The 27,163-nt window shown below is 43.1% G+C and overlaps 1 protein-coding gene across 2 annotated transcripts in view; it reads left to right on the forward strand.

Moving 5' to 3' along the window:
• LOC112246434 (rab11 family-interacting protein 5) overlaps positions 1-27,163 on the forward strand; it is a 41,821-nt gene that overhangs the window by 6,802 nt on the left and 7,856 nt on the right. Inside the window, exons 2-5 of one of the 2 annotated variants that reach the window (XM_042327184.1) lie at positions 17,286-17,821; positions 18,083-18,704; positions 19,654-22,330; positions 23,335-23,461. In XM_042327184.1, the coding sequence (XP_042183118.1) occupies positions 17,286-17,821; positions 18,083-18,704; positions 19,654-22,288 (3,793 nt within the window). In that variant the 3' untranslated portion in view covers positions 22,289-22,330; positions 23,335-23,461. Of the gene's footprint in view, positions 1-17,285; positions 17,822-18,082; positions 18,705-19,653; positions 22,331-23,334; positions 23,486-27,163 lie in introns of those variants that run through there. The other variant, XM_024414748.2, reaches the window with a different exon arrangement.

Here is a 27,163-nt window from a genome sequence, read left to right on the forward strand (position 1 = left end):
TAGCCGCTAGGGAGGTTTCACAGGAGAGCACAGGTTTCAGTCCAAATGACCTTGGGTTTGGACATAGAACTCCACGCACCTTATCTGTTCTCCAGGATGACTGGTAGTCTCCCGAGCCCCCTCAGTCCCTGTTATCTTATGTGTGTGATTTCCGGCGACAACCGGTACGCCGCCGGTGAAATGGTTAAAGAGAAGCTATCATCTTCACAGGAGAGGACGAAGGACATATTTGGCAAACTGATCGGCAAACTGAGCCTCGTCACTTTAGTCCAGGTGATCAGGTTCCTACTCTGCTGCCAATCTGCTGCCAATTGTTGGTTCTCCTTTTCAAGCCAAGATTCAAGGTCCATATACGGTTGTGCGCCAGTGGACTGAGCAAAACTATGTAGTTGCCACTCCAGAACAGAGAAAAGCACACCAACTGTGCCACGTAAATTTGTTAAAACCCTGTTAAAACCCTATTATGCACGTTCCTCTGAGGCTGAACAGTGGGAGTCTACAGAGGACCTGTTCTTTTGGCCGATACCGATATTTCGCAAGTTTCTTGTCATGCTAGGTACATGAGGAGGAAGATGTTCCTGGTCCCGACGATTGCATACTGCAGGGTAGATTGAAAAATTCAGAGTCACTGGATATTTTAGACAACCTTCTCGCTCATCTACCTGTTGATTGGCGGGAAGAGATGGTCGGTCTGATTCAGAGATTTCCAGGTTTGTTTTCTGATACACCTACACACTTAATAGAACACGATATTGATGAGTAGGGCACGTGAAATCTCTGCCATTATTACACCCTCTGGTCTATACTCATATTTGGTTATGAGTTTCGGCCTGCATTATGCACCTGCCACTTTTCAGCGACTTATGAACAGGGTTGTCTCCGGTCTGGCCGGGTGCGCTGTTTATCTGGATGATGTAGTGATGTATCCAGATACATCTGTCCCATATTCAAGCCTTGTTTGACCGCCTAGCTGCGGGTCGCCTTACGATCAATCTGCCTAAATGTGAGTTTGCTCAGGTGACCGTTACAAACCTTGGAAAGGTGGTTGGGCAGGATGAAGTGCGTCCTGTTCGGGCTAAGCTATTGATGCTTTTCCACCACCAACTACTAAAAAGGAACTGATGCGTTTCTTGGGAATGATTGGTTATTACTGTAGTTTTTGTAGGAACACTCCATTGACCGACATTAACATACTTTTGAAGATGCAAAGAGGTTGCTTACCTCAACTCAGCTCCTCGTGTGGATTTGTCAACGACCTTGCAGGTGGATGCTAGTCATGTGGGGGCAGGTGCAGTTTTGCTGCAAGCAGATGTGTCTGGTGTTGAAAGGTCTGTTAGTTTCTTTTCCAAAAAGTTTAACCATTATCAGTTGAATTACTCGGTCATTGAAAAAGAAGAGCTAGCACTCATATGGGCGCTACAACACTTTGAGGTTTATGTCGGGTCGGGAGTAGTACCTATTGTTGTCTACACCAACCATAACCCTCTCACCTTTTTGAGGTCCATGATGTGTCCTAACCAGAGGATAATGAGATGGTGTTTATTTTTACAAACATTCCATCTTGATGTGCGGCACATCCGGGGGACTGATGTGCTCTCTCGTGCGCCCTGTTCCTGAATGTCCACGTGATTTTATTTTGTGTTTGGTATTGTTCTATTTCTCCTGTCTGTTCCCTTCTGGTCTCATTTTCTTATTTCCTCTTAGATGTTGCTTCCTGTGTGCAAAGGTTGCTGAGGTCTGGGGAGGACGAGGTTGGCTAGGGCAAGTGGAAGTGTGAACACGTGACCCCGTCATCAATTTGGGACGCAGAGGCTGGGTCAATTTGTTTGTGTGACCGGTATGGTGTTCCGGGATCCTTGTGGCCGACAGACTCTCCCACTCTGTCGGCCATATTCTCTCTTTGTTCTTGTTTTCCGTAATAGGATGTCAGTGGGTGGAGCCGGGAGGGTCGTCAGCGAAATGGGACACACCTGGGCTTGGGTGTGTCCCGGAATAAATACACCTCTTCCCCATTCATTGAGGAGACTCTCTCCATGCAGATACTGATAGATTTCGGGTGTGGCAATTTTGTGGCCTGTTTGTTTGCGTTGGCACCTTTCTACACCCCTCATTATCACATTTATGCACGCAAACACTCACTTACACTACTGACTACATACACACCATTGTTAATTGTATTTAGTTTACTTTAATTAATAAATATATTTTGATATTCCTCATCTCCACGTTGTCCCCCTTTTTGTTACGAACATTGAGCCGGTTCGTGACAATATATAGTGTATTTATCTGGATTATTGTCAAAATAAGATCACTCGGTATATTTCGATGGATCTTTAGGATTTGGCCGTGTAGGCTCAGTTATCAGCTGAGATGGGTTTAGCTCAGAGCAAATCTGACACTGGCGCAATTAATATTTAAAAAATCAACCATAATTAATAGTTCAGATTTACCATACTTAGATAGAAATTCAGATAAAGCTTTAAGGTCAGATGGAGTCTCTAGTACAAGCATGCTATGATCAGTAGGTAACCCCTTATTTGAAAATACCATAGAATTGGTATAGATACAAGATTGTCTAGAACTGAACCATAGGGCCTATGCCTCAAGCGAGGACATGGTTTTTCTAGGCTGCATGCCCATAATCCCAATAATCATAGCACATAGCCTACTGTACAATAGTATTGTGTACCATAACCTAGTTTAGATCACAAATGAGTGATTCTTGTTGCAAGATGCAGGCGTCGTTGGCTTGCCCTTTCATTTCATTTCATTTCATTTCAAGGGCTTTATTGGCATGGGAAACATATGTTAACATTGCCAAAGCAAGTGAGGTAGATAATATATTAAGTGAATATATAAAGTGAAATAAACAATAAAAATGAACAGTAAACATTACACATAGAGAAGTTTCAAAACAATAAAGACATTACAAATGTCATATTATATATATACAGTGTTTTAACAATGTACAAATGGTTAAAGGACACAATATAAAATAAATAAGCATAAATTTGGGTTGTATTTACAATGGTGTTTGTTCTTCACTGGTTGCCCTTTTCTCGTGGCAACAGGTCACAAATCTTGCTGCTGTGATGGCCCACTGTGGAATTTCACCCAGTAGATATGGGAGTTTATCAAAATTGGATTTGTTTTCGAATTCTTTGTGGATCTGTGTAATCTGAGGGAAATATGTCTCTCTAATATGGTCATACATTGGGCAGGAGGTTAGGAAGTGCAGCTCAGTTTCCACCTCATTTTGTGGGCAGTGAGCACATAGCCTGTCTTCTCTTGAGAGCCATGTCTGCCTACGGCGGCCTTTCTCAATAGCAAGGCTATGCTCACTGAGTCTGTACATAGTCAAAGCTTTCCTTAATTTTGGGTCAGTCACAGTGGTCAGGTATTCTTCCGCTGTGTCCTCTCTGTGTAGGGCCAAATAGCATTCTAGTTTGCTATGTTTTTTGTTAATTCTTTCCAATGTGTTAAGTAATTACCTTTTTGTTTTCTCATGATTTGGTTGGGTCTAATTGTACTGTTGTCCTGGGGCTCTGTAGGGTGTGTTTGTGTTTGTGAACAGAGCCCCAGGACCAGCTTGCTTAGGGGACTCTTCTCCAGGTTCATCTCTCTGTAGGTGATGGCTTTGTTATGGAAGGTTTGGGAATCGCTTCTTTTTAGGTGGTTATAGAATTTAACGGCTCTTTTCTGGATTTTGATAATTAGCGGGTATCGGCCTAATTCTGCTCTGCATGCATTATTTGGTGTTCTACGTTGTACACGGAGGATATTTTTGCAGAATTCTGCGTGCAGAGTCTCAATTTGGTGTTTGTCCCATTTTGTGAAGTCTTGGTTGGTGAGCGGACCCCAGACCTCACAACCATAAAGGGCAATGGGCTCTATGACTGATTCAAGTATTTTTAGCCAAATCCTAATTGGTATGTTGAAATTTGTTATTTTTGATGGCATAGAATGCCCTTCTTGCCTTGTCTCTCAGATCGTTCACAGCTTTGTGGAAGTTACCTGTGGCGCTGATGTTTAGGCCAAGGTATGTATAGTTTTTTGTGTGCTCTAGGGCAACAGTGTCTAGATGGAATTTATATTTGTGGTCCTGGTGACTGGACCTTTTTTGGAACACCATTATTTTGGTCTTACTGAGATTTACTGTCAGGGCCCAGGTCTGACAGAATCTGTGCATAAGATCTAGGTGCTGCTGTTGGCCCTCCTTGGTTGGTGACAGAAGCACCAGATCATCAGCAAACAGCAGACATTTGACTTTGGATTCTAGCAGGGTGAGGCCGGGTGCTGCAGACTTTTCTAGTGCCCGCGCCAATTCGTTGATATATATGTTGAAGAGGGTGGGGCTTAAGCTGCATCCCTGTCTAACCCCATGACCCTGTGTGAAGAAATGTGTGTGTTTTTTGCCAATTTTAACCGCACACTTGTTTGTGTACATGGATTTTATAATGTCGTATGTTTTACCCCCAACACCACTTTCCATCAGTTTGTATAGCAGACCCTCATGCCAAATTGAGTCGAAGGCTTTTTTGAAATCAACAAAGCATGAGAAGACTTTGCCTTTGTTTTGGTTTGTTTGGTTGTCAATTAGGGTGTGCAGGGTGAATACATGGTCTGTTGTACGGTAATTTGGTAAAAAGCCAATTTGACATTTGCTCAGTACATTGTTTTCATTGAGGAAATGTACGAGTCTGCTGTTAATGATAATGCAGAGGATTTTCCCAAGGTTACTGTTGACGCATATTCCACGGTAGTTATTGGGGTCAAATTTGTCTCCACTTTTGTGGATTGGGGTGATCAGTCCTTGGTTCCAAATATTGGGGAAGATGCCAGAGCTAAGGATGATGTTAAAGAGTTTTAGTATAGCCAATTGGAATTTGTTGTCTGTATATTGATCATTTCATTGAGGATACCATCAACACCACAGGCCTTTTTGGGTTGGAGGGTTTTTATTTTGTCCTGTAACTCATTCAATGTAATTGGAGAATCCAGTGGGTTCTGGTAGTCTTTAATAGTTGATTCTAAGATCTGTATTTGATCATGTATATGTTTTTGCTCTTTATTCATTGTTATAGAGCCAAAAATATTGGAGAAGAGGTTTACCCATACATAGATAATAGATAGATAATTCTTCATGTTGTTGTTTGTTTAGTGTTTTCCAATTTTCCCAGAAGTGGTTAGAGTCTATGGATTCTTCAATTGCATTGAGCTGATTTCTGACATGCTGTTCCTTCTTTTTCAGTAGTGTATTTCTGTATTGTTTTAGTGATTCACAATAGTGAAGGCGTAGACTCAGGTTTTCCGGGTCTCTATGTTTTTGGTTGGACAGGTTTCTCAATTTCTTTCTTAGATTTTTGCATTCATCATCAAACCATTTGTCATTATTGTTAATTTTCTTCGGTTTTCTATTTGAGATTTTTAGATTTGATAGGGAAGCTGAGAGGTCAAATATACTGTTAAGATTTTCTACTGCCAAGTTTACACCTTCACTATTACAGTGGAACATTTTACCCAGGAAATTGTCTAAAAGGGATTGAATTTGTTGTTGCCTAATTGTTTTTTGGTAGGATTCCAAACTGCATTCCTTCCATCTATAGCATTTCTTAATGTTACTCAGTTCCTTTGGCTTTGATGCCTCATGATTGAGTATTGCTCTGTTTAAGTAGACTGTGATTTTGCTGTGGTCTGATAGGGGTGTCAGTGGGCTGACTGTGAACGCTCTGAGAGACTCTGGGTTGAGGTCAGTGATAAAGTAGTCTACAGTACTACTGCCAAGAGATGAGCTATAGGTGTACCTACCATAGGAGTCCCCTCAAAGCCTACCATTGACTATGTACATACCCAGCGTGCGACAGAGCTGCAGGAGTTGTGACCCGTTTTTGTTGGTTGTGTTGTCATAGTTGTGCCTAGGGGGGCATATGTGGGAGGGAATGCTGTCACCTCCAGGCAGGTGTTTGTCCCCCTGTGTGCTGAGGATGTCAGGTTCTTGTCCGGTTCTGGCATTTAGGTCGCCACAGTCTAGTACATGTCCCTGGGCCTGGAAATGATTGATTTCCCCCTCCAGGATGGAGAAGCTGTCTTCATTAAAGTATGGGGATTCTAGTGGGGGGATATAGGTAGCAAACAGGAGGACATTTTTCTCTGTTAGGATAATTTCCTTTTGAATTTCTAGCCAAATGTAGAATGTTCCTGTTTTGATTAATTTAATGGAGTGAGTTAGGTCTGCTCTATACCAAATTAGCATACCCCCTGAGTCCCTTCCCTGTTTCACACCTGGTAGTTTGGTGGATGGGACTACCAGCTCTCTGTAACCTAGAGGGCAACCAGTGGGTCCGTCTCCTCTATACCAGGTTTCTTGCAGGATGACAATGTCTGTGTTACCGATTTCTTTGGTGAAGTCCGGGTTCCTGCTCTTTAGGCCAAAGGCAGATGACCTCAGGCCTTGGATATTCCAGGATGATATAGTGAAGACTTTTTGTTCCATAGAGTGTCCAATGTTGTTGGTCGTGGTTTGGCCTCAGGCCTGTAAGTGTGAGCAGAGCCTGCTGAGCATCTGGTACATGCCATTGGCTTGGGCGAGTGTGAGAGTGGGGGTTGGGACTGTTTGCCCGCTCACTACCTGGGCGTATGTGTGGCTTCCATGTTGAGGCCCTCTTTGTGGGGGTAGGGTGCATGGGGTGGGCAGGAGTGGCATAGGTCTGATCTGAGGGGGCCTAAATGGGGTCTGGGCATGGTTGACGTGGGGGGGTGTTGATTGGTTGGGGTGGGGGTGTGGATGTGTCTGGGTGTGCTGTGGTCTGGATGTAATTCCTCTTGGCGTGGGTCCTCTATGTGTAGATCCAGGGGGGGTCCTGCAGGTCTGGGAGGGTGTCTCGCTGGTCTGGGTGGGGTGTCTATTGATCTGTTGCTCCTGTGTGAAGTGTTGGGGATACGTTTGAGAGCGATGTCCTTTAGATTTTGGGCAAAGGTGGGCACTGCTGCCTTGTAGAGGTGGACCTGGTCATAGAGGCTGTTCAAGTCCAGGGTGGAGTGGTGGGCCAGGAAAACATTTGGTTTTGAGGCACAGTCACGGGAAATACTTGCGTTTACCCGCTGTATTGTGGCAGGGTGGAAGTCTTTTCGTGGTAGCAGGGTGGAGATAACCACTTGTGCGCCGGGGAAAGTAGAAGAAGCCTTTTCAATCACTCCCCTCAGTGCTGTGGCCACCCTTTCCTGCTGTGCTCTCAGGTCGTTTGTGCCTGTGTGTATTATTATGTGGCTGGGTGAGCCTAGTTGGTCCTCAGACAGAAGGTTGAGGGTACGCTGAGTGTTTGGACACCAGAGTTTAGACACACTGTGTTTGGGAAAAAGTTTTTTTTTCTTCTATATATTTCCCATTTGAGTCCATTAAGTAGTACAATCTGTGTCTTGTGTTTGTCCTCAGTGGGTGTGGGGGGGTTGTCAGAAGGGCTATCAGGGTGGCTGACAGGGGAGGTGCTCAGAGGGGGTGAGAGCCGCTGGGCTTGGGGTTCTTCATTTGTCTGTTCTGCTGTGATGTCGACTCTATGGACAGGGTCTGGTGTGGACTGTTCTGCTGTGGTGTCGAGACTTTTGTCCGGTGCTGAGGTGGGCTGTTCTGCTGGCCACCTCTCTAGTGGGTTGTTCTCTGTCACACCCCGTCCCCCTCAACCTCTCCTCTGTCCCCCTCACGCTCTCCTCCATCCCCCTCAACCTCTCCTCCACCAGCAGTCTGATCCTCTCCTCTAGTGCTCTGTTCTTCTCCTGATCCTGCTCTTTCTCCTGTTGAAGTTGTCTCACCACTGTCCAGAGTGCAGATATGTCTCTCTCCATCTCCAGCATTCCGGGTCTGGTTAAGGGGGTGTTATTGTGCTGGACTGTTGTCTGGGTCTGTGCTGACTGAAGTGTAATCACCTGCTGTTCCAGCTCCACCTGCCTTACCTCCAGCTGGGTGAATTTATCCTTCATTTCAATGAGGGAGTAGTAATCTGTGCTGGGAGGTTGACTCTCTGCTGGGGGTTGCTCGTCTGTGGGGTTACATAATGAAAAGGACTGGTCTGACCCGCTCGGGGTGGGGGTATCTTTATCAAGGGAGAGCTTCTCCTGCTGGGCTGATTCTTTAATTTGGTGAAAGTCCAGCTGAAACTGTTTGGGGTTACCCTGTACAAGTACTGTTCCGGACTTATAGAGGTTTATATTAGCTGACTCAGAGTCCTCGTTGTCAAGTATTCTGAGTTTCCACCCCTCGTTCACCCCCCCTCTCTTAACAAAGGGGTAGTGTGCTAATATAGCACTGTGCCATGCCAGGAGATGGTTTGTGTGGAAGATAAGGTTGCTGATGTTCCCATTTTTGTAATAGTCGGCAAAAAGTGTCTCTTGATTTTCCATAAGGAGCTTCATTTTGTAATCTTTTCTTGCCTTATCATTCTTTACATGCACAGGGTACTGTATTTGAATGACCTCTGAACAGCGGGAGGGAGCTTCTAAGGCCTCTCCATTTGGTTGGGGTAGACTGTGTGACTCTCCTGCCATTGTTGGGCTAATGGGCTTTGACACTTCTTTCTTGACACGTCAGTGCTAGTTGAAGCTGTATCAAGCTTGGCAGAATTATGTTAGAATTCTTTATTTATTTTTCTTCTTGGCTTTTGGAAATAAAATATAGTTTCAGACTAAACATTACTCACTCAGTTCCAGGTTGGATGGTGTTTTCAGGTTTCTGTTGTTTTCCAGAGAATTTGCTGTATAAGGTAATAAATCCTTGGTAGTTGTGAACCTTCCAGGTGATTCCGTAATTCCGTCCAAAATCAGGTTGTCGGTTTTAAGTTTTGATTTGAAGTAGGGGTTATGTTGTAGAGGGTAGAATCCAGTATGTGTTCCTGACAAAAAATCCAAGTTTATCTAACTCCTAATATATCTTTTTTTAAGAAAATGCTGAAAAATGCAGGAGCTCATCTGATCCTGACCTCTGCTCTGCTCTCTCTCTCTTTCTCCTACACAGTCATCTGCCATTCAGCATAAATAGCGATGATGGTGCAGCACTGCCATAAACCATATCTGGCCATCACAGAGAGCCTGGTCTCATAGACTAAACGTAACATATTTAAAAGTACATCTGGAACACTGTAATTAGTATGATATGTTGTGTTTGGTATGGTTACATAAAACAGATTACTTAAGGCAAAAACAAAAGGAGGGTGGTTGGTCGGAGTGGATGGGTGGGCATATAACTCGAACGTCTAGCCACCCAAAGGTTGCATGTTTGAATCGCACCAACTTGAACATTTTAGCTAATTAATAACCTGCAACTAATTACTACTTTTTAGCTACTTTGCAACTACATAGCATTTTAGCTAACCTAAAATGCTGTAGCTAACACTAACCCCAAACTCAAACATTTAACCTAACTCCTAAACTTAACCCTAGCTTAGCTAACGTTAACCATCTAGCTAACATTAGCATTAGCCACCTATCTAACTTTAGCCACAACAAATTGGAATTCATAACATATGTTTGGCTAGTTCGTAACATATTATACGTTTTACAAATTAGGAACATATCATACAAATTTGAATTCGGAACATATCATATGAAATGGATGATGGACATCCAGAAATTAATACATACCATATGAACATAACATATCATACTAAATGGGGTGTCGTGGATTTATGTACAGAATAATATAAAATGTTCTGCGTCCAGGTTGTCACAGAAGAAACAGGTTGGCTGTAAAGCAAGAACAGACCAGTATGCATATCAGCCTGAACTCAGGTGTAGACGCAACATAGTAAATCTAAATCAGGGACACTCCAATTAGTGTGATATGTTACATTTCTTATGGTATGTATTAATTTGTGGATGTCCATCCATTTTGTATATGTTACGAATTGCAATTCGTAAGATATGTTACAAACTGCAATATATACAATATATTAAGAATTTCCAAAATGTATGATATGTTTCGAATTCCAATTTGTTGTGCCTAACATAATTAGGTAGCTAGGTGGCTAACATTTGCTAGGTGTTAGGGTTCAGGTTAGGATTTAGGTTAGCTAACATGCTAAGTAGTTGATAGAGTTATAGAGTATAGAGTTGATCAGGCTGTTGATTGTGACCTGTGAAATATTGTCCCACTCCTCTTCAATGGCTGTGCGAAGTTGCTGGATATTGGCGGGAACTGGAACACACTATCGTACACGTTGATCCAGAGCATCCCAAACCTGCTCAATGGGTGACATGTCTGGCGAGTATGCAGGCCATGGAAGAACTGGGACATTTTCTTCTTCCAGGAATTCTGCTTCCAGGAATTCTCCCTTGCAACATGGGGCTGTGCATTTTCATGCTGACATATGAGGTGATGATTGCGGATGAATGGCACGACAATGGACCTTAGGATCTCATCACGGCCTCTCTATGCATTCAAATTGCCATTGATAAAATACAATTGTGTTCGTTGTCCGCATCTTATGCCTGCCCATACTATAACCCCACCACCACCATGGGGCACTCTGTTCACAATGTTGACATCAGCAAACCTCTTGCTCACACAATGCCATGCACATGGTTGTGAGGCCGGTTGGACGCACTGCCAAGTTATCTAAAAGGAATTTGGAGGCAGCTTATGGTAGAGAAATGTACATTCAATTATCTGGCAACAGCTCTGCAGTCAGCATTCCAATTTCACTCTCCTTCAAAACTTGAGACATTGGTGGCATTGTGTTGTATGACAAAACTGCACATTTTAGAGTGGCCTTTTAGTGTCCCCAGTACAAGGTGCACCTGTGTAATGAGCATGTCGTTTAATTAGCTTCTTGATATTCCACACCTGTCAGGTGGATGGATTATCTTGGCAAATGAGAAATGCTCACTAACATGGATGTAAAGAAATTTGTGCACACAATTTAAGAGAAATAAGCTTTTTAACTTAACCAGCATGGATAGCCATGCTGGTTAAATGTATCATGAATTCTAATTAATTCACCGACAGTGTCACCAGCAAAACACCCCCATACCATCATGCTGGTTATGTGTAACTTGAATTCGAATTAAGTCACCAGCAAAACACCCCCACACCATCACACCTTCTCCTCCATGCTTCACGGTGGGAACCACACATGCGGCGTTCATCTGTTCACATACGTTTTTGGATGGAACCAAAAATCTCAAATTTGGACCAAAAGACAGATTTCCACCGGTCTAATGGCCCACTTAAATCGCTTCTTCTTATTGGTGTCTTTTAGTAGTGGTTTCTTTGCAGCAATTCAACCATGAAGGCCTGATTCCTGCAGTCTCCTCTGAACAGTTGATGTTGAGATGTGCCTGTTTACTTGAACTCTGTGAAGCATTTATTTGGGCTGCAATTTCTGAGGCTGGTAACTCTAAGGAACTTATTCTCTGCAGCAGAGGTAACTCTGGGTCTTCCTTTCCTGTGGCGGTCCTCATGAGAGCCAGTTTCATCCTAGCGCTTGATGGTTTTTGCGACTGCACTTGAAGAAACTTTCAAAGTTCTTGACATTTTCCAGATTGACTGACCTTCATGTCTTAAAGTAATGATGGACTGTCGTTTCTCTTTTGCTTATTTGAGCTGTTCTTGCCATAATATGGACTTGGTCTTTTACCAAATAGGGCTATCTTCTGTATACCACCCTGTAGTGTCTTTAGTATCATTAAAGGTGAAGACTGTTATTTTATCAAATCAATTCTCTGTAATTATTATTACGTGATTAAACTATTCATGTAAATGTAATTAACTAGGAAGTTGGGGCACCACGGAAAATTTTCAGATTACAAAGTTAGAATTTTCAGAATATAACTCTTCAGATATTTTAATATCTTCTATTAGTGAATTATTCTTTACCTTGTGTCAGTCTCATTTCAAACGTCGTAGAATTCTTGGTTATCTGCACGAACCCAGCCCACCATGAATCATCCATACACCATTTGGCTTAATAATTTATTTACTAACTAACTAAATAATCACAGAAATGCATAACAAACAACAATAGATATTGGTTACTAACAATAATAGGGAAGATCACCAAGTGGGCTGAATCGATATGACAGCTTGGTATACAAAGGAAAGGGGGTGTGGACTGATAAAGGTGCGGGAAAGACGAATGGATTCATTACACACAGTCTATAATTATATACATTGAAGAGCTAATCCTTTGCACATGAACGGCTGTTCATTCGAGTATGTTGGAATTACGCCCATATGTCATTGTTGTCTTCTCTGTTGGAATCCGGTCTGTCTGCTGGAAAGTTCATCAGAGTCTCTCTGGTTGCATTTCCCCAAAGATCAAAGTATTTTGTGGTTAGAATAGATACTTCAGAGTACCATTCAGAACTTTTCTCATAGATAGATGTTTCGGCGGTTGTCGGTAGTCGCATCCTAGGTTTACATCATTTCTAGCTGCAGTCTAGTAATTAGTATCTAAGATTTTCTCTTATTCTGTAGGGATCTATAGTCTCAGAGTTTAACAATTTCCAATCATGTAGCTAATGCTCCACGTGGTATGGTTAGGAATTCAACAACCATTGCAGCTTTGCATGGTCTGATGTGAATTTCCTCAGGAGTGGGATTTATTCCTAACAATAGAAAAGGGTGGTTCCATGATGCCTGATCCTGTCTGTGCTCAAAGGGGGCATAGCCACTGACTAGTTAAACTTTACAGGGAATACAATTCTCTTAAATGAAAGGTTAACCTCACATTACATCATTTCAGAAATATTTTCATCTTTACTCATTCATTTTATACAAGAATTAGATTCAAACCTCATAATTGCGGCACCTGTATAAACAGAGTTAGGGTAATGTGGCTGTAGTGTCTTTCATGAGGTGACAAACATGAAACAAAACGGACCGGGTCGTAGCTGGCTTCTCAACCGACCGTTTACACATTCTCCAAAATGGACGTATTGTTTAATTCTTCCATTTTGGGGATTTAGGAGTTCGGCCAAGTGAAATCCTTTGTTCACTGTGTGGTCTCTCTCTCTGCATGACCAGGTGGAGAGAGTCTCCGCCAGGAATTTATGGCCGGAGATAACAGAACCTGGGTGTAGGAGAGAGTGAGAGAGAGGGGAAGCCACGATCTACACCCAGAAAGGGCCACGTCATGACAACCCCTACCTTGTCACAACACAACTGATTGGCTCAAACACATTAAGAAGGAAAGCAATTCCACAAATGAACTTTTAACAAGGCACATCTGTTAATTGAAATGGATTCCAGGTGAAGCTGGTTTGAGAGAATGCCAAGCGTGTGCAAAGCTGTCATCATGGCAAAGGGTGGCTACGTTGAAGAATAAAATATTTTAAAATATATTTTGATTTGTTTAACACTTTTTTGGTTACTACATGATTCCATATGTGTTATTTCATAGTTATGTCTTCACTATTATTCTACAATGTAGAAAATAGTAAAAATAAAGACAAACCCTTGAATGAGAAGGTGTGTCCAAACTTTTGACTGTTACTGTATTTCACAGCGGTTTAGATGGTACAATGATTCTCTACACTATGCATTGCTTGTTTTGTCACATAAACTGAAATTAGGCAAACAATTAGAATTTTAGCAACCAGGAAATGGCAAGTGTTTTCTGGATATTGCACCTGGATATTGCGGCAGTGAGCAAATTTCAGGTCTGCTAAGCGCAAACTTGAACTTTGTGAAATTTCGGGGGAGCATCTTCCAGCACGCGTTGACTGTGAACACTGAGGGTGTATCACAGAGGGTGTACCTAGAGTTTTAAAAGTGGCCAAGTAGGCTACTCTGTCTATTTGATCATAATGTAGGCCTACCAGAGTGGACTACCATCAAAAACCTTTGGAGAAAAAGCATCCCTTGACATTTTAACATGGAAATAGCTGTTCTATCATTCAGCCTACATTAGCAGCCAATGTGTGGTGTTTAATGTAGGCCTACATTCCACGAGACTTGAAAAAACATGCAGGGCTCGACATTAACCTGTTTATTCACTTGTCCTTCAGACAAGGTGACTGAAAATGTTGTGTTGTTTGATGCAAATAAAATGCATTATTATTCCCATGCCATTTATTACAGAGAATTAGACAAATTATGCTACTCTCTACTTATTAGCTAATTAGCTTATTCAAGCCTGCTCAAAATACAACACTGCCCCTTAAAGACAAATAAATGCTTTTTAGCTGACTCACTTTTCAAAGATGTCTAGAAATATACACATTTTGTGCTCTTGTAGGAAGCAATCACTCCCCTATTGCTGACTACAAATTGTCTATAACTGAGCTAATAACACACTAACTAGCAAAGGATATGAGCAAAATATGCACACGTGGCTACATGCAGCTCTTAACTTTGATCTCAAAACAAGCGCATCTACTCACAAACACTCATGCTGTAAACCCAGTCCAGTTCCAAGTAAATGCCACAGATCCATATATGGCAATGGTCTATTTGCATATAGGCCTACTGCAGCTCTGATTGTTTATTCTGCACAGGTATATGTAGAGTATGTGTAGAGTATGCTGCATTGAAAGTGGCCAATATTGCGTTGATTCAATCACAATTGCCACATTAAAGGGACATTTTGATGGTGTTAACAGGGAAAACTCTATGACAGTGGACACTTACTTTCTGAGTCAAATTGCAAGCCGAGATCTACCGCTCAGATTTTTTTTAACGTGACTTAAAAAACTTAAGCATATGCAAGATTAACCTATTAAAAGCAGTACTGTAGCAGTGAGGTTTTTGCAGTAAGTTATAGGCCCAATACATTATCACCGCAAATTGGATTTGCTTGAATTGCCCTGCCGATGCATTGTTGTTCTGGCCATTTATATTTAAACATTTGAGGTAGGCTATATGATCACACCGGTAATAGATCCATTGTTGTATTACTTGTGAGGCACAGCTGAGTGAGCATACATTTAAATAATTAGCTTTTTACTTTTATGTTACTGGGCTGATGTTGAATGCATCTGATGGTCAGTCTCAGTGGAGAGAGAGAGCATCAATCTGAGGATCCGCCTCTCAACATCCCCCTTTCTTCCACTGACACTGACCAAAAGGCCACAGGAGGTTGGTGGCACCTTAATTGGTAATGGCTGGAGCGTAATTAGTGGAATGGTATCAAATACATCAAACACATGGTTTCCATGGTTTCGAAGCCATTCTATTTGCTCCGTACCAGCCATTATTATGAGTCATCCTCCCCTCAGCAGCCTCTACTGATCTGAGCCATCCGATTGGCCAGCAGTAGGCCTATAGTGCACTTGATTTGCTCTCTGGGCCCGTCGGGAAGGCAGAGTTTGTACCTTCAGACGTGAAATGGTTCAAAAGGGCAACAGTTCGCCTACTCGGTGCTCATCGGGTGCACCTACCGCCAACAGCCCGAGACAAATTTTAAAAAGTAGGAACACAAGGCTTTATCGTTGGGTTTTTTACAGAAATGTTTGGCGATCAACTAGGAATGCTTTGGAGATCGACCGGTTGGTGACCACTGCTCTTGAAAGTTGAGTGAAATTCAATCTCGTGCTTCTGTGGGTTGATATTTCTTCTGTGCTGAGTCTCGGGGCTACTGCGCACCCATGCACAGCTTAGAGGGAATATTGCCCACCATACCATGAGACATCCATGTCTTTATCACTGGAAAAGATAAACGGTTGAGTTTGATATCACTTACAAACAGGATTGTCAAACTATTTTATGATTTCTTGAAAAATATGTTTTGATTATTAAATTGTTGACATTTTCTTAAACCTTTTAATGTCAATTATATATGTTTTTTTTCTTCATATTCGGGCATATGTTATAGCTTAGACCCTACTACACACTGAGTGTACAACACATTAAGAATACCTTCCTACAATTGAATTACACCCCCCCACAGGAATACCGGCCCATGTTGAGTCCAATGATTCCCACAGTTGTGTCAAGTTGGCTGGATGTCCTTTGGGTGGTGGACATCCAGCCAACCTAGCGTACTACCATACCCCCTTCAAAAGGCACTTAAATATTTTGTCTTGCCCACTCACCCTCTGAATGGCACACATACACAATACACGTCGCAATTGTCTCAAGACTTTAAAATCCTTCTTTAACCAGTCTCCTTCCCTTCATCTACACTGATTAACGTGGATTTAACAAGTGACATCAATAAGGGATCATAGCTTTCGCCTGGTCAGTGCATGTCATGGAAAGGTGTTCTTAATGTTTTGTACACTGGGGTTTTTGTCTTGTGCCCGCCATCGGTTGTGATGCAACATGAATACAGGGTGGGTCAATGGGTAGGAGCCCGAAGGAGGCAAATACAACAGTGTCGGTGCTGTCAGTCCTGGAAAAAAGAATAAGGAGACACAAAACACCTGAGAAGAGGGCAGGGTTTTAGCCACTGTCAGTCCCATACGATATCCAGTATGTTATAATAGGGTTTCAATGTTTATAATTTCTCTTGCACTTGTACCTGAAACATCTCTTGCACCTGAAACATCTGCCCTTCAGACTGCTATGCATTGCTCCCAACATCTGCCACATTCTGAGACATGTAGCGGAAGTTACAGTAGAGGTAACAGGTGGAGATATTCAAAGGGGAATTTCGGTAGTATGCAAACAATGTCCATAGTCAACAGCTCTGAGTATAGTAGTAGAGAAAAGCAACACCACACATCTGTCTTTAATTGTGTGCCCACTGTTCTTCCGGCTCTCTCTATGCAGTGAAACTCTAATTGAGTAGCAGCTTTGTTTTGGCTCCAGAATACATGGTTTCAAGTCTTCTCAGAAGGGGCCTGGGAAGGGTCGCAGTGAAAGGATTTCCTAGGTGTACCCTTCAGCACGTCACAGACAACAGGAGTGGTGGGTGGGAGGAACCCCAGGAATGTGGAATTAGTTCCCGGATGCTAAAGAAACAGTTTGTTATCAAACTTGGAGAAACACAATGGTCAAATAAAAAATGTAACACCCTCCCCTCTTTGAATTGGCTACTGCCACATTACGCAATATGCTACTACTGGCTGTCAGGCAAAAAAGTGAATGTTTTGTTATTTTCTTTCAGTGGTGTTTTTTGTTTTGTTTGTCTCCAATGTGGTCAGTTAAATCATGTCACTTTCGGTCTGTACTTTGTGTTTAAATGTATCCCTTAACAGTGAAAGTATGCGTTGAATGGTGTTTACGCTGCATGAAACAAATGGGAGGCCATATGCTCTCTTTTATAGACCTTTATATAAAATAATGTTGGTCACACGCATGTGTGGACCACTGGGGATGTTTGACCCCTGACAGTCTTCTCTTTCTGTGGCTCCAGATGGCTCAAACTCAACTCCAAGGCCAGCCGGAAGGAGAAGGAGCGTGGCGAGATACAGGTAACGGTCCAGTTCACACGCAACAACATGACAGCCAGCATGTTCGACCTTACCATGAAGGACAAGCCGCGCTCTACCTTCGGCAAACTCAAGGACCGCGTGACGGGGAGGAAGAGGGGCGACATGGAGTCCTCCTCGGCTATTGTGCCGGGACGCTTCGCTGCCCTGTCGAGTTCCCTGGGGCAACCATTCGGGGAGGGGAGCGGAGGGGGAGAGGACCCCGGGGAGGTAGAGGTAGCCGAGGAGAAGCGGAGCAAGGTGAAGGATTTTTTCCTGGGTAAGGGAAAGCTGCGGAGGTCTTCTGACACGAGGTCGTGTTCGTCGCTGGCCTCAGAAAGCAGCGTGTCGTCCACGACCAGTGAAAGCCACTGTCCCCCTTCTCTGGGTCTAGGCCTCCTGGTGGACCCCCCCAGCTCTCCCATCTACAGCAGCAAGGTCAAAGACACCCACCACGGAGATACAGTCCTAGCTAAAAAAGGTAAGCCTGCAGATTTCCTCTGTGTTTTAGATAAAAGATTTGCTCTATTTTTGTCCACGGGTTTCATTTTCTTTCGAAATTGCCCTAAATGTCTGTAATATGCACAGTAATTCATGAACTGTATTTAAATTATATGCTGACAGAATGTTTAACAAACATGGAAAAAGCATTTACTATATCTCAAGGATATGGCATGCTTATGCATTTTAAGGAATTGTTTTGGAATAGAGGTTATTATTATACTTTTCCCCCTCCAAACAGTGCTTACCACCACACAGTCTTCCCCAAAGATACTGACCCACAAGCGAGCCTTCAGCGACGAGGCGAGTAGGATCACCACGACTGCCATTCCCCGGCCCTGTCCTGCTGTGGAGTCCCTCAAGGGTCAAGGTATGACTCTCTCCCAATCCTCTCTGTGCATCAACGGAAGCCACGTCTATGGATCTGAACCGGTGGGTCCCAAGGGCTCAAGCACCCTTCCATCCAAGCTGGTCCTGCTCGAGAAGTGCTCCCCTCTCTCTCGTTCGCTGCAGAACCTCACAAAGCGGAGCGAGGACAAGGGTTCCGCCGGCGAGGGCCGGCGCTGGTCCTTCGACAAGGTAAAGAAAGATGAGAAGGTTGAGGAGAAGGAGGCCGAAACTCCAGTCTCCCAGTTTCAAAGTGCTCGGGTGGGGGGTCGGCCGGTGCAGGCAGCAGCCCCGATGCTGTCTTCTACTACCACGGTGGACTCAGCAGACAAAGGGAAGAAGCTCAGAAAAACTTTATTCTCCGGAGGGAGGAGTGATTCTCTACCTGCCAAGTCCGAGCTGAGCCAGGCTTCTCCTCCCCCTGAGGGGAGACTGCGAGGCTGGTTTGGCTCCAGTGACTCCCAGAACAAGCCAAGGTGAGTGGAGGGTCATTTCAGCTCTGTGGCTCCATTCTCCAGGGCTTCATACAGTTTTGCCTTCCATCGAAAGCACACAATAGACATCTACATCATGGAAGGTTTTGATTTCCTTGTTTTCAGTGTCTATGCTGCCCCCTGTTCCTTTAAAACGGAAATGTGGCAAGTTCATCCACCATTTTACAGCAATCTCATATAGGCCATAATTTAATGGTCATACTGTCCTCATAACACAGCATAATAGTTGACATCTAGGCCATTTGTATAAAAATGTACTGTACTTCCAATCAAAAGAAAATCAAAGACTCAAAGAGTCTATGTGACTGGAGTTGGAAAGGCATATACATTTTGGCATATGTATATTTCACTCTTAAAATCGCTTGGGGTTCTCAAGTACTAATGCCACAGGATCTACCTGAACTTAGGTTTGGTATGTTGTGGAACATTGATCTAGATGTGCACTAATCATCTGGGCCAGTATTCATAATGTCTTGGAATAGCAGTGCTGACCCCCACCCCATGTAACCTCATTCATTATGATCTAAAAGGCTAAACTGGTCCTAGATCAGCACTCCTAATCTCAGATTCTTTATGAATACTGGATCAGTACACTAATCACCTGTTCTTGCTATTAGATCATCCTGCAGTATTACTGTCTATAATCTGACAGTAATTCCTGAAATACCAAACTCAGTACATCTTGCTCTTCACCTTGCTTCAGTAATTTGCTAAATGCAGTTTTGCTTTTTGTAGTAAACTCCTGTTGCTGTTTTCCATAACCCATTATTGTTTAAATTTTGTTGGCATATTCACAAGATAGTCCTCAAATAGACAGTAGTTGGCTTGGTTGCCTTTTTCTCTCTGTGTTAGACAAATGGAACCCATATTTTAAAATGGGCCAGCTGGCACAGAATTAACAAAGAGGACTGCTTGTGCCTTCCCTCCACAGGCTGGAAGTTTCTCCTAAGGTAGAAAGCGAATCAGACACCCCTCCTCCACCTCCCCCTCGCTCCCCCATTCCCCTCCAGTGCTCGTCTCCCTCTGCTTCTTTCACTGGCCATTCCTCGCCCGACAGTGCCCATCCAACTAACCCCTTCACTCCCTCTCCCTCTCTGACCCCTGACCCCATCTCTCCCTTCAACCCCTTCCTCCCGCGTATGCAGTGTAACCCCTTTTTTGAGGACCTCATTGCAGAAGAGGGCCAGAGGTCCCCCCCTTTTGCTACCTGCTCCCCCGTCACACCCCTCTGTCATTCCACAGCTTTGCCTAGCGTCCCCAGTCCCACCCACGATCCCGCCGTGCAAATTGAAATGGCCGCCATATGGCGAGACCGGCCCAGGCCTGTAGCCAGGCAGACGTCCCTTCCTGCCTTACTTCCGACACCAGCGACGGCTAGCCCCCCCAATCCGTTTACGTCTCGCTCCATATCAGAGAGTGGGGGAGGAGAATGGGATGAGTCCTTTGATGCCTTTGCCTCCAGCAGACTGAATTCGCCAAAGGGCTCTCCTACCAATCACCCTTCAATAGCAACCTCAAGGCAAGCCCAAGTAAGAAGCACTCCTCCATATGAGAGTTACACTATTCCACCCATTGAGGAGATGAGGATGAGTGAAGAAGAAGAGCCTCCACCATTGCCTCCACGGAGGCCCATAATACGGACTCTGGTGAACGAGAGACCTTCTGACAGCTGGTTGCACAGGGGTCAGGAACTGGCGGTGCAGAAAGAGGCCTGTCTCCTGTCACAAACAGGCGCAGCTTCCCTACAGCACACAAGAGAATGGGGGCACAAGAGACACACACCAAGTCCACACCTGTACCCAAGCCCAGGCAAAGACCTTGTCAGTAGTGACCTGTTGGACTTTCATACCGTACACTCACAACATTATGCCAACATGTCTCCAGAGTCTCCATCTCCATTCAAGTCTGAAGATGAGTTCAAGAAGTTTGACTATGAACCATTACGAGATGAAAATGATAAAATTATATTTACTGAGCAGGACCTATGGCCAGATGCAACAGATTCAATAATATCGTTGGCTTCAGAGGATACGACGGACGCCAGTCCCACTGTAAGAAAATATGCTATTGTAAAGAACACTTCACATTCTGAACTCAAAGACTTATCTCTGCCAGTAATGCTTCTTAATAGTGAAAGGACTGTTGCCGATCTACTGACTAAGTCTTCCCCAAAACACTCTAAATCAGGTCTTAGGACTCTAGACATTGCTTCAACTCCACCAGACCCAACAACGGACTCGTTCTCAATTCACCCAGATAAGCCCACCAAGTCCAGAAACAACAATTATGAATCACCTCTGCTTACCTTAGAAGACCTTAATAAAAACAAAAGTAACTCAGATTTTTGTTTTATTGACTCTGCTTCTGATGCTTCCCCATCTCCATCTGACATGATGACAGTGCATACCCTCAAAGGTTTAGGTGGCATTTGTCCTCAACCTCCACAAGATACTCCCATAGCATTATCTCATGAGCAGATGATGCTATATGCAGAAGATATGTTATTTTTTCAGAAGACTAGTACTATAGACGTCAACTCTGCTGTAAAAGTGAAATTACCAGAAGTCTCCTCGCTTTGTCAAGACAATTGTCAAGATGGAGGATGTGAATTGAATACATCACGCAGAGATTCTGCAAGCAATATGAAGAGCATTAGCATTTTTACACCTGACAGTCTTAACATAGAGAGAGAGACTGTAGAATTAAAAGACACTCAATCTCCAATGGATAGAAATGGCAACATTACAAAATCAAAGATGGACAGTTCAAAACTAGACCCTTTATGTCATGTTAGATCTTTTCCAGTTTTGTCCCAGATGGAAATGCAACAGGAAGTTGTACGCAATAAACAGGAAGTGAGTCAGCCTCTGGCCAAACGAACCAATCCTGTCAATGAGTCTTCACCAAGGGGCACTAGTTCTCACAGAAGTCTCAAGGGAATGATACGAGAGCTCCACGGCAACAGTGGTGCAAATAGCCCTGGCAAAGGATTAGGTGAGAGCCCTCTTCACCAATCACGGTCTCCTGGGCAAATAATCTCAGAGAGCATTGAAGGACCGTTCTCATATCAACCCACCAAATCTCCTTTTTCCTCCCCTTTGTCACCGAATAGAGAGACAACGCTCAAGGCAGCTACATTATTTGTGTCCTCGCAAAAAATACACACAAATAGTTCCACTCAGTCAATTCCAAAAGAAAACTGCTTAACGGAACATTCCTCATCCAAATATGCTGGGGCGATCAGTTTTGAAGACCTCCACGCCAAAGTAGCCCCAAACGTGAGAAGCCCCATGAGTGCCAGGTTAAGGCCTGGCACCACAGTGCATGCTTCCAACCCCTGTGTTTCCAACCCCTCCTCTGCTACCCCCTCCCTGGCAACTGAAACTAATGGCCAGGCTAAGCTGCCCCCCACCCCTGTCCCCCTCCATACATCACCCCCCGACCGTGAGGCCCAGTACCGGAGCCAGTACCACCTTGGCTGTGGCCCCCTACACCTCTTCCTCCTTCTCTTCCTCCTACACCACTGCCCAGCCCTTGGTCGATGCACGGCACACACTTTTGCCTGAGGAGACACAGCCAGCTAGCAGCCTGCCCCGACAGGAGAGCAGGTGAGACTTCTCCTCACACTTAAGCGCTGCAGAGTGTACCCACTCAAACTCCTCTTGAGAAAATACAAATACCAGGTTTTGTTGCCAGTTTGAGTTACCAAATTGGGTTGCCAGGTTGTAGTCAACAATGGGATGAAATAGTTAGACATAGCTCAACTGCTGGCATAACTTGAAAATCTATATATTGTTAGACTGTATTCTCATTTTTCCAAACAAAATACATTGATTTGGTTCCTTTGATTTAATCTATTCAAGTAGCTTCCTTAAGAGGGGTTCTCTAAATTAATCAGTACATCTCCCTGCCAGTACCACCTGCCCATGCAAACCCATTGTTTGCGACAGTGCATTGTTTTGTGAATTGCTTAATCTTTTATGTTGCTCATCTCACTTCTGTGTTGTTAATTTATGTGTCAAACATTTGTGTTGCTGACTGTCCCATCACATCAAGGAGTCCACAATCACAATCAAAGTCATCATAATGAGAATCTCAGCCTAACCTTGATTAAACAACTGCTTTAGCTCTCTGTGCTGTCATTCTGACCATCTGTAAATTAAAGCCAAATGGAAGTACCTTCCTTCACTCTCTCATTAGGTGTAGGATGAAGTTGCCTTTATACGCTGATTTCCCCCACTAATGGTCAAGGTTAGGATTGGGGAGGGGAAGCTGTTCCTAGATCTGTACCTAGGGGAAACTTCACTCTGGAGCCTGTCATTACCTGATACGTCATACCTGCTCTGTGATATACACAAATCAGACAACATGAGCTCTTTTTACACTCTCTTGCTGAAACCTGATGCTAAACACATTTTGTTATCATGTAGAGGACTGATTTGAGGTCTGCATTATATACTGAAAATTCTAAACCCAAGCCAGAGCATTGTTATGAATATTCCCACATACAATGCCAGTGCCTCATATTGTACTGTACTGATTTTCATGTGAAAATGTATATGTACACATAATCCAATGCAGTGAACCTTTGATGGTGATGTTTCCTCTGCAGCCCCCACCCAGTGAAGCCCTTGACCACCACAGCCAGTCAGGGGGAGAAGAAAGAGGGCCGGTCAGTTCTGGAGAAGCTCAAGTCTTCCATCCACCCAGGCCGCTCTGCCCAGCAGACACTGGCCGTGGCTGAGACTGAGAAGAAGATTGAGGTATAAAAAGGCCACAAACTCTGCGTTTAGATGGGCAGCCCAATTCAAATATTTTTCCACTAATGGGTCTTTTGACCAATCACATCAGATCTTTTCACGTCAACTCTTTTTCAGAGCGTATCTGATTGGTCAAAATACCAATTAGTGAAAAAAATAGCAGAATTGGGCTGTCTGTCTAAACGCAGCCAAACTATCACTGCAGGAAAAAACAGAATAGACTAGCATACATTTAAAGCTGGTCTATGCTGGTTTATGCTGGTTCATGATGGTCAGTGCTGGTATGATGCTAGTCAAGCTGGTCTGACCAGCATGCTCTAACTGGTTCTTCTGGCAGACCAGCATGGTCTAGCTGGTCAAGTTGGTCTGACCAGAATGGTCTGGCTGGTTATGCTGGCATACCAGCCTAAAAGTTGTGTTTTTTATGGTGATTGGCATTTGCTGTATTGCTGGGGACTAGCCTTCACTGTGCTTTTGCTGGTGACCAGCCTTTGCTATGTTTTGGATACTGGTGACCAGCATAAGCTAAAGCAAAACCAGCATCAAGTCCCATTATGAGGACTTGCAAACTGATGTTTAAATCCTATTGGAATTCAGCCAGAGTGGATTCCCACAATCTGTATTCAGAATGACTTGCAGGGTTAGAAAAATGAATGAATTAGACTACCTAAACCATTTAAACTGGAACAACCATTTCAGTAACGGGTGCAATAAATCCAACTAGATTGGATTAGTTTATAAAAATGTATGTTATTTATCAACACTGGAGTACCACATACCCTGCAGGCCGGGGGACCCATGGGGGTCTTTTCTCTCATATACAGTGCCTTGCGAAAGTATTCGGCCCCCTTGAACTTTGCGACCTTTTGCCACATTTCAGGCTTCAAACATAAAGATATAAAACTGTATTTTTTTTGTGAAGAATCAACAACAAGTGGGACACAATCATGAAGTGGAACGACATTTATTGGATATTTCAAACTTTTTTAACAAATCAAAAACTGAAAAATTGGGTGTGCAAAATGATTCAGCCCCCTTAAGTTAATACTTTGTAGCGCCACCTTTTGCTGCGATTACAGCTGTAAGTCGCTTGGGGTATGTCTCTATCAGTTTTGCACATCGAGAGACTGACATTTTTTTCCCATTCTTCCTTGCAAAACAGCTCGAGCTCAGTGAGGTTGGATGGAGAGCATTTGTGAACAGCAGTTTTCAGTTCTTTCCACAGATTCTCGATTGGATTCAGGTCTGGACTTTGACTTGGCCATTCTAACACCTGGATATGTTTATTTTTGAACCATTCCATTGTAGATTTTGCTTTATGTTTTGGTTCCTTGTCTTGTTGGAAGACAAATCTCCATCCCAGTCTCAGGTCTTTTACAGACTCCATCCGGTTTTCTTCCAGAATGGTCCTGTATTTGGCTCCATCCATCTTCCCATCAATTTTAACCATCTTCCCTGTCCCTGCTGAAGAAAAGCAGGCCCAAACCATGATGCTGCCACCACCATGTTTGACAGTGGGGATGGTGTGTTCAGGGTGATGAGCTGTGTTGCTTTTATGCCAAACATAACGTTTTGCATTGTTGCCAAAAAGTTCAATTTTGGTTTCATATGACCAGAGCACCTTCTTCCACATGTTTGGTGTGTCTCCCAGGTGGCTTGTGGCAAACTTGAAACAACACTTTTTATGGATATCTTTAAGAAATGGCTTTCTTCTTGCCACTCTTCCATAAAGGCCTGATTTGTGCAATATACGACTGATTGTTGTCCTATGGACAGAGTCTCCCACCTCAGCTGTAGATCTCTGCAGTTCATCCAGAGTGATCATGGGCCTCTTGGCTGCGTCTCTGATCAGTCTTCTCCTTGTATGAGCTGAAAGTTTAGAGGGACGGCCAGGTCTTGGTAGATTTGCAGTGGTCTGATACTCCTTCCATTTAAATATTATCGCTTGCACAGTGCTCCTTGGGATGTTTAAATCTTGGGAAATCTTTTTGTATCCAAATCCGGCTTTAAACTTCTTCACAACAGTATCTCGGACCTGCCTGGTGTGTTCCTTGTTCTTCATGATCATCCTCATCATCCTCATCATCCTCTCTGCGCTTTTAACGGACCTCTGAGACTATCACAGTGCAGGTGCATTTATACGGAGACTTGATTAAACACAGGTGGATTGTATTTATCATCATTAGTCATTTAGGTCAACATTGGATCATTCAGAGATCCTCACTGAACTTCTGGAGAGAGTTTGCTGCACTGAAAGTAAAGGGGCTGAATAATTTTGCATGCCCAATTTTTCCGTTTTTGATTTGTTAAAAAAGTTTGAAATATCCAATAAATGTCGTTCCACTTCATGATTGTGTCCCACTTGTTGTTGATTCTTCACAACAAAATACAGTTTTATATCTTTATGTTTGAAGCCTGAAATGTGGCAAAAGGTCGCAAAGTTCAAGGGGGCCGAATACTTTCGCAAGGCACTGTATATTTTATATATAAAAAATAAATAAAAATCGTCCGATTAATCGGTATCGGCTCTTTTTGGTTCTCAAATCATCGGTATTTGTATTGGCGCTGAAAGATCTAAATCGTGTATATATATATATGTAATAATGACAATTACAGCAATACTGAATGAACAATGAACACTTTTATTTACATTTTATATAATACATAAACAAAATAAATTTAGTCTCAAATAAATAATGAAACATGTTCAATTTGGTTTAAATAATGCAAAAACACAGTGTTGGAGAAGAAAGAAAAAGTGCAATATGTGCCATGTAAAAAAGCTAACGTTTAAGTTCCTTGCTCAGAACATGAGAACATATGAAAGCTGGTGGGTACTTTTAACATGAGTCATCAATATTCCCAGGTAAGATGTTTTAGGTTGGAGTTATTATAGGACTATTTCTCTCTATACCATTTGTATTTCATAGACCTTTGACTATTGGCTCTTCTTATAGGCACTACAGTATTGCCAGCCTAATCTCGGGAGTTGATAAGCTTGAAGTCATAAACAGAGCTGTGCTTCAAGCATTGCGAAAAGCTGCTGGCAAATAGAGGAAAGTGCGGTTTGAATTAATGCTTACGAAGCCTGCTTCTGCCTACCACTGCTCAGTCAGACTGCTCTATCAAATATCAAATCATAGACTTAATTATAATATAATAAACAGAAATACGAAACTCCAAATACGGTTGTGCCAAGCTTGTAGCATCATATCCAAAATAAGACTCAAAGCTGTAATCGCTGCCAAAGGTGCTTCAACAAAGTACTGAGTAAAGGGTCTGAATACTTATGTAAATGTGTTATTTCAGTTTTTTATAAACCTGTTTTTTACAAACCTGTTTTTGCTTTGTCATTATGGGGTATTGTGTGTAGACTGATGAGGGGAAAAAGCTATTTCATCCATTTGAGAATAAGGCTGTAACGTAACAAAATGTGAAAAAAAGTTTAGAGGTCTGAATACTTTCTGAATGCACTGTATAACATTCTGACCTTGTTTAGCATTATGTAGTCCAGATATTGCATGAATCCAATATTTGTATCCATTTTAATCACTTATTATTTTGAAAGGCAAAATGCCAGTCAATATGCTTAGCGGTTCATGTTTTTTACTGTTAGCTGTGGCTAGGCTAGTGGGGGTCATTGTGGTCGATTGTATAGCATTCAGTTACATTTCTGATTAT

Source organism: Oncorhynchus tshawytscha, linkage group LG09 (assembly GCF_018296145.1).
Source record: "Oncorhynchus tshawytscha isolate Ot180627B linkage group LG09, Otsh_v2.0, whole genome shotgun sequence".
Classification (NCBI taxonomy): domain Eukaryota; kingdom Metazoa; phylum Chordata; class Actinopteri; order Salmoniformes; family Salmonidae; genus Oncorhynchus; species Oncorhynchus tshawytscha.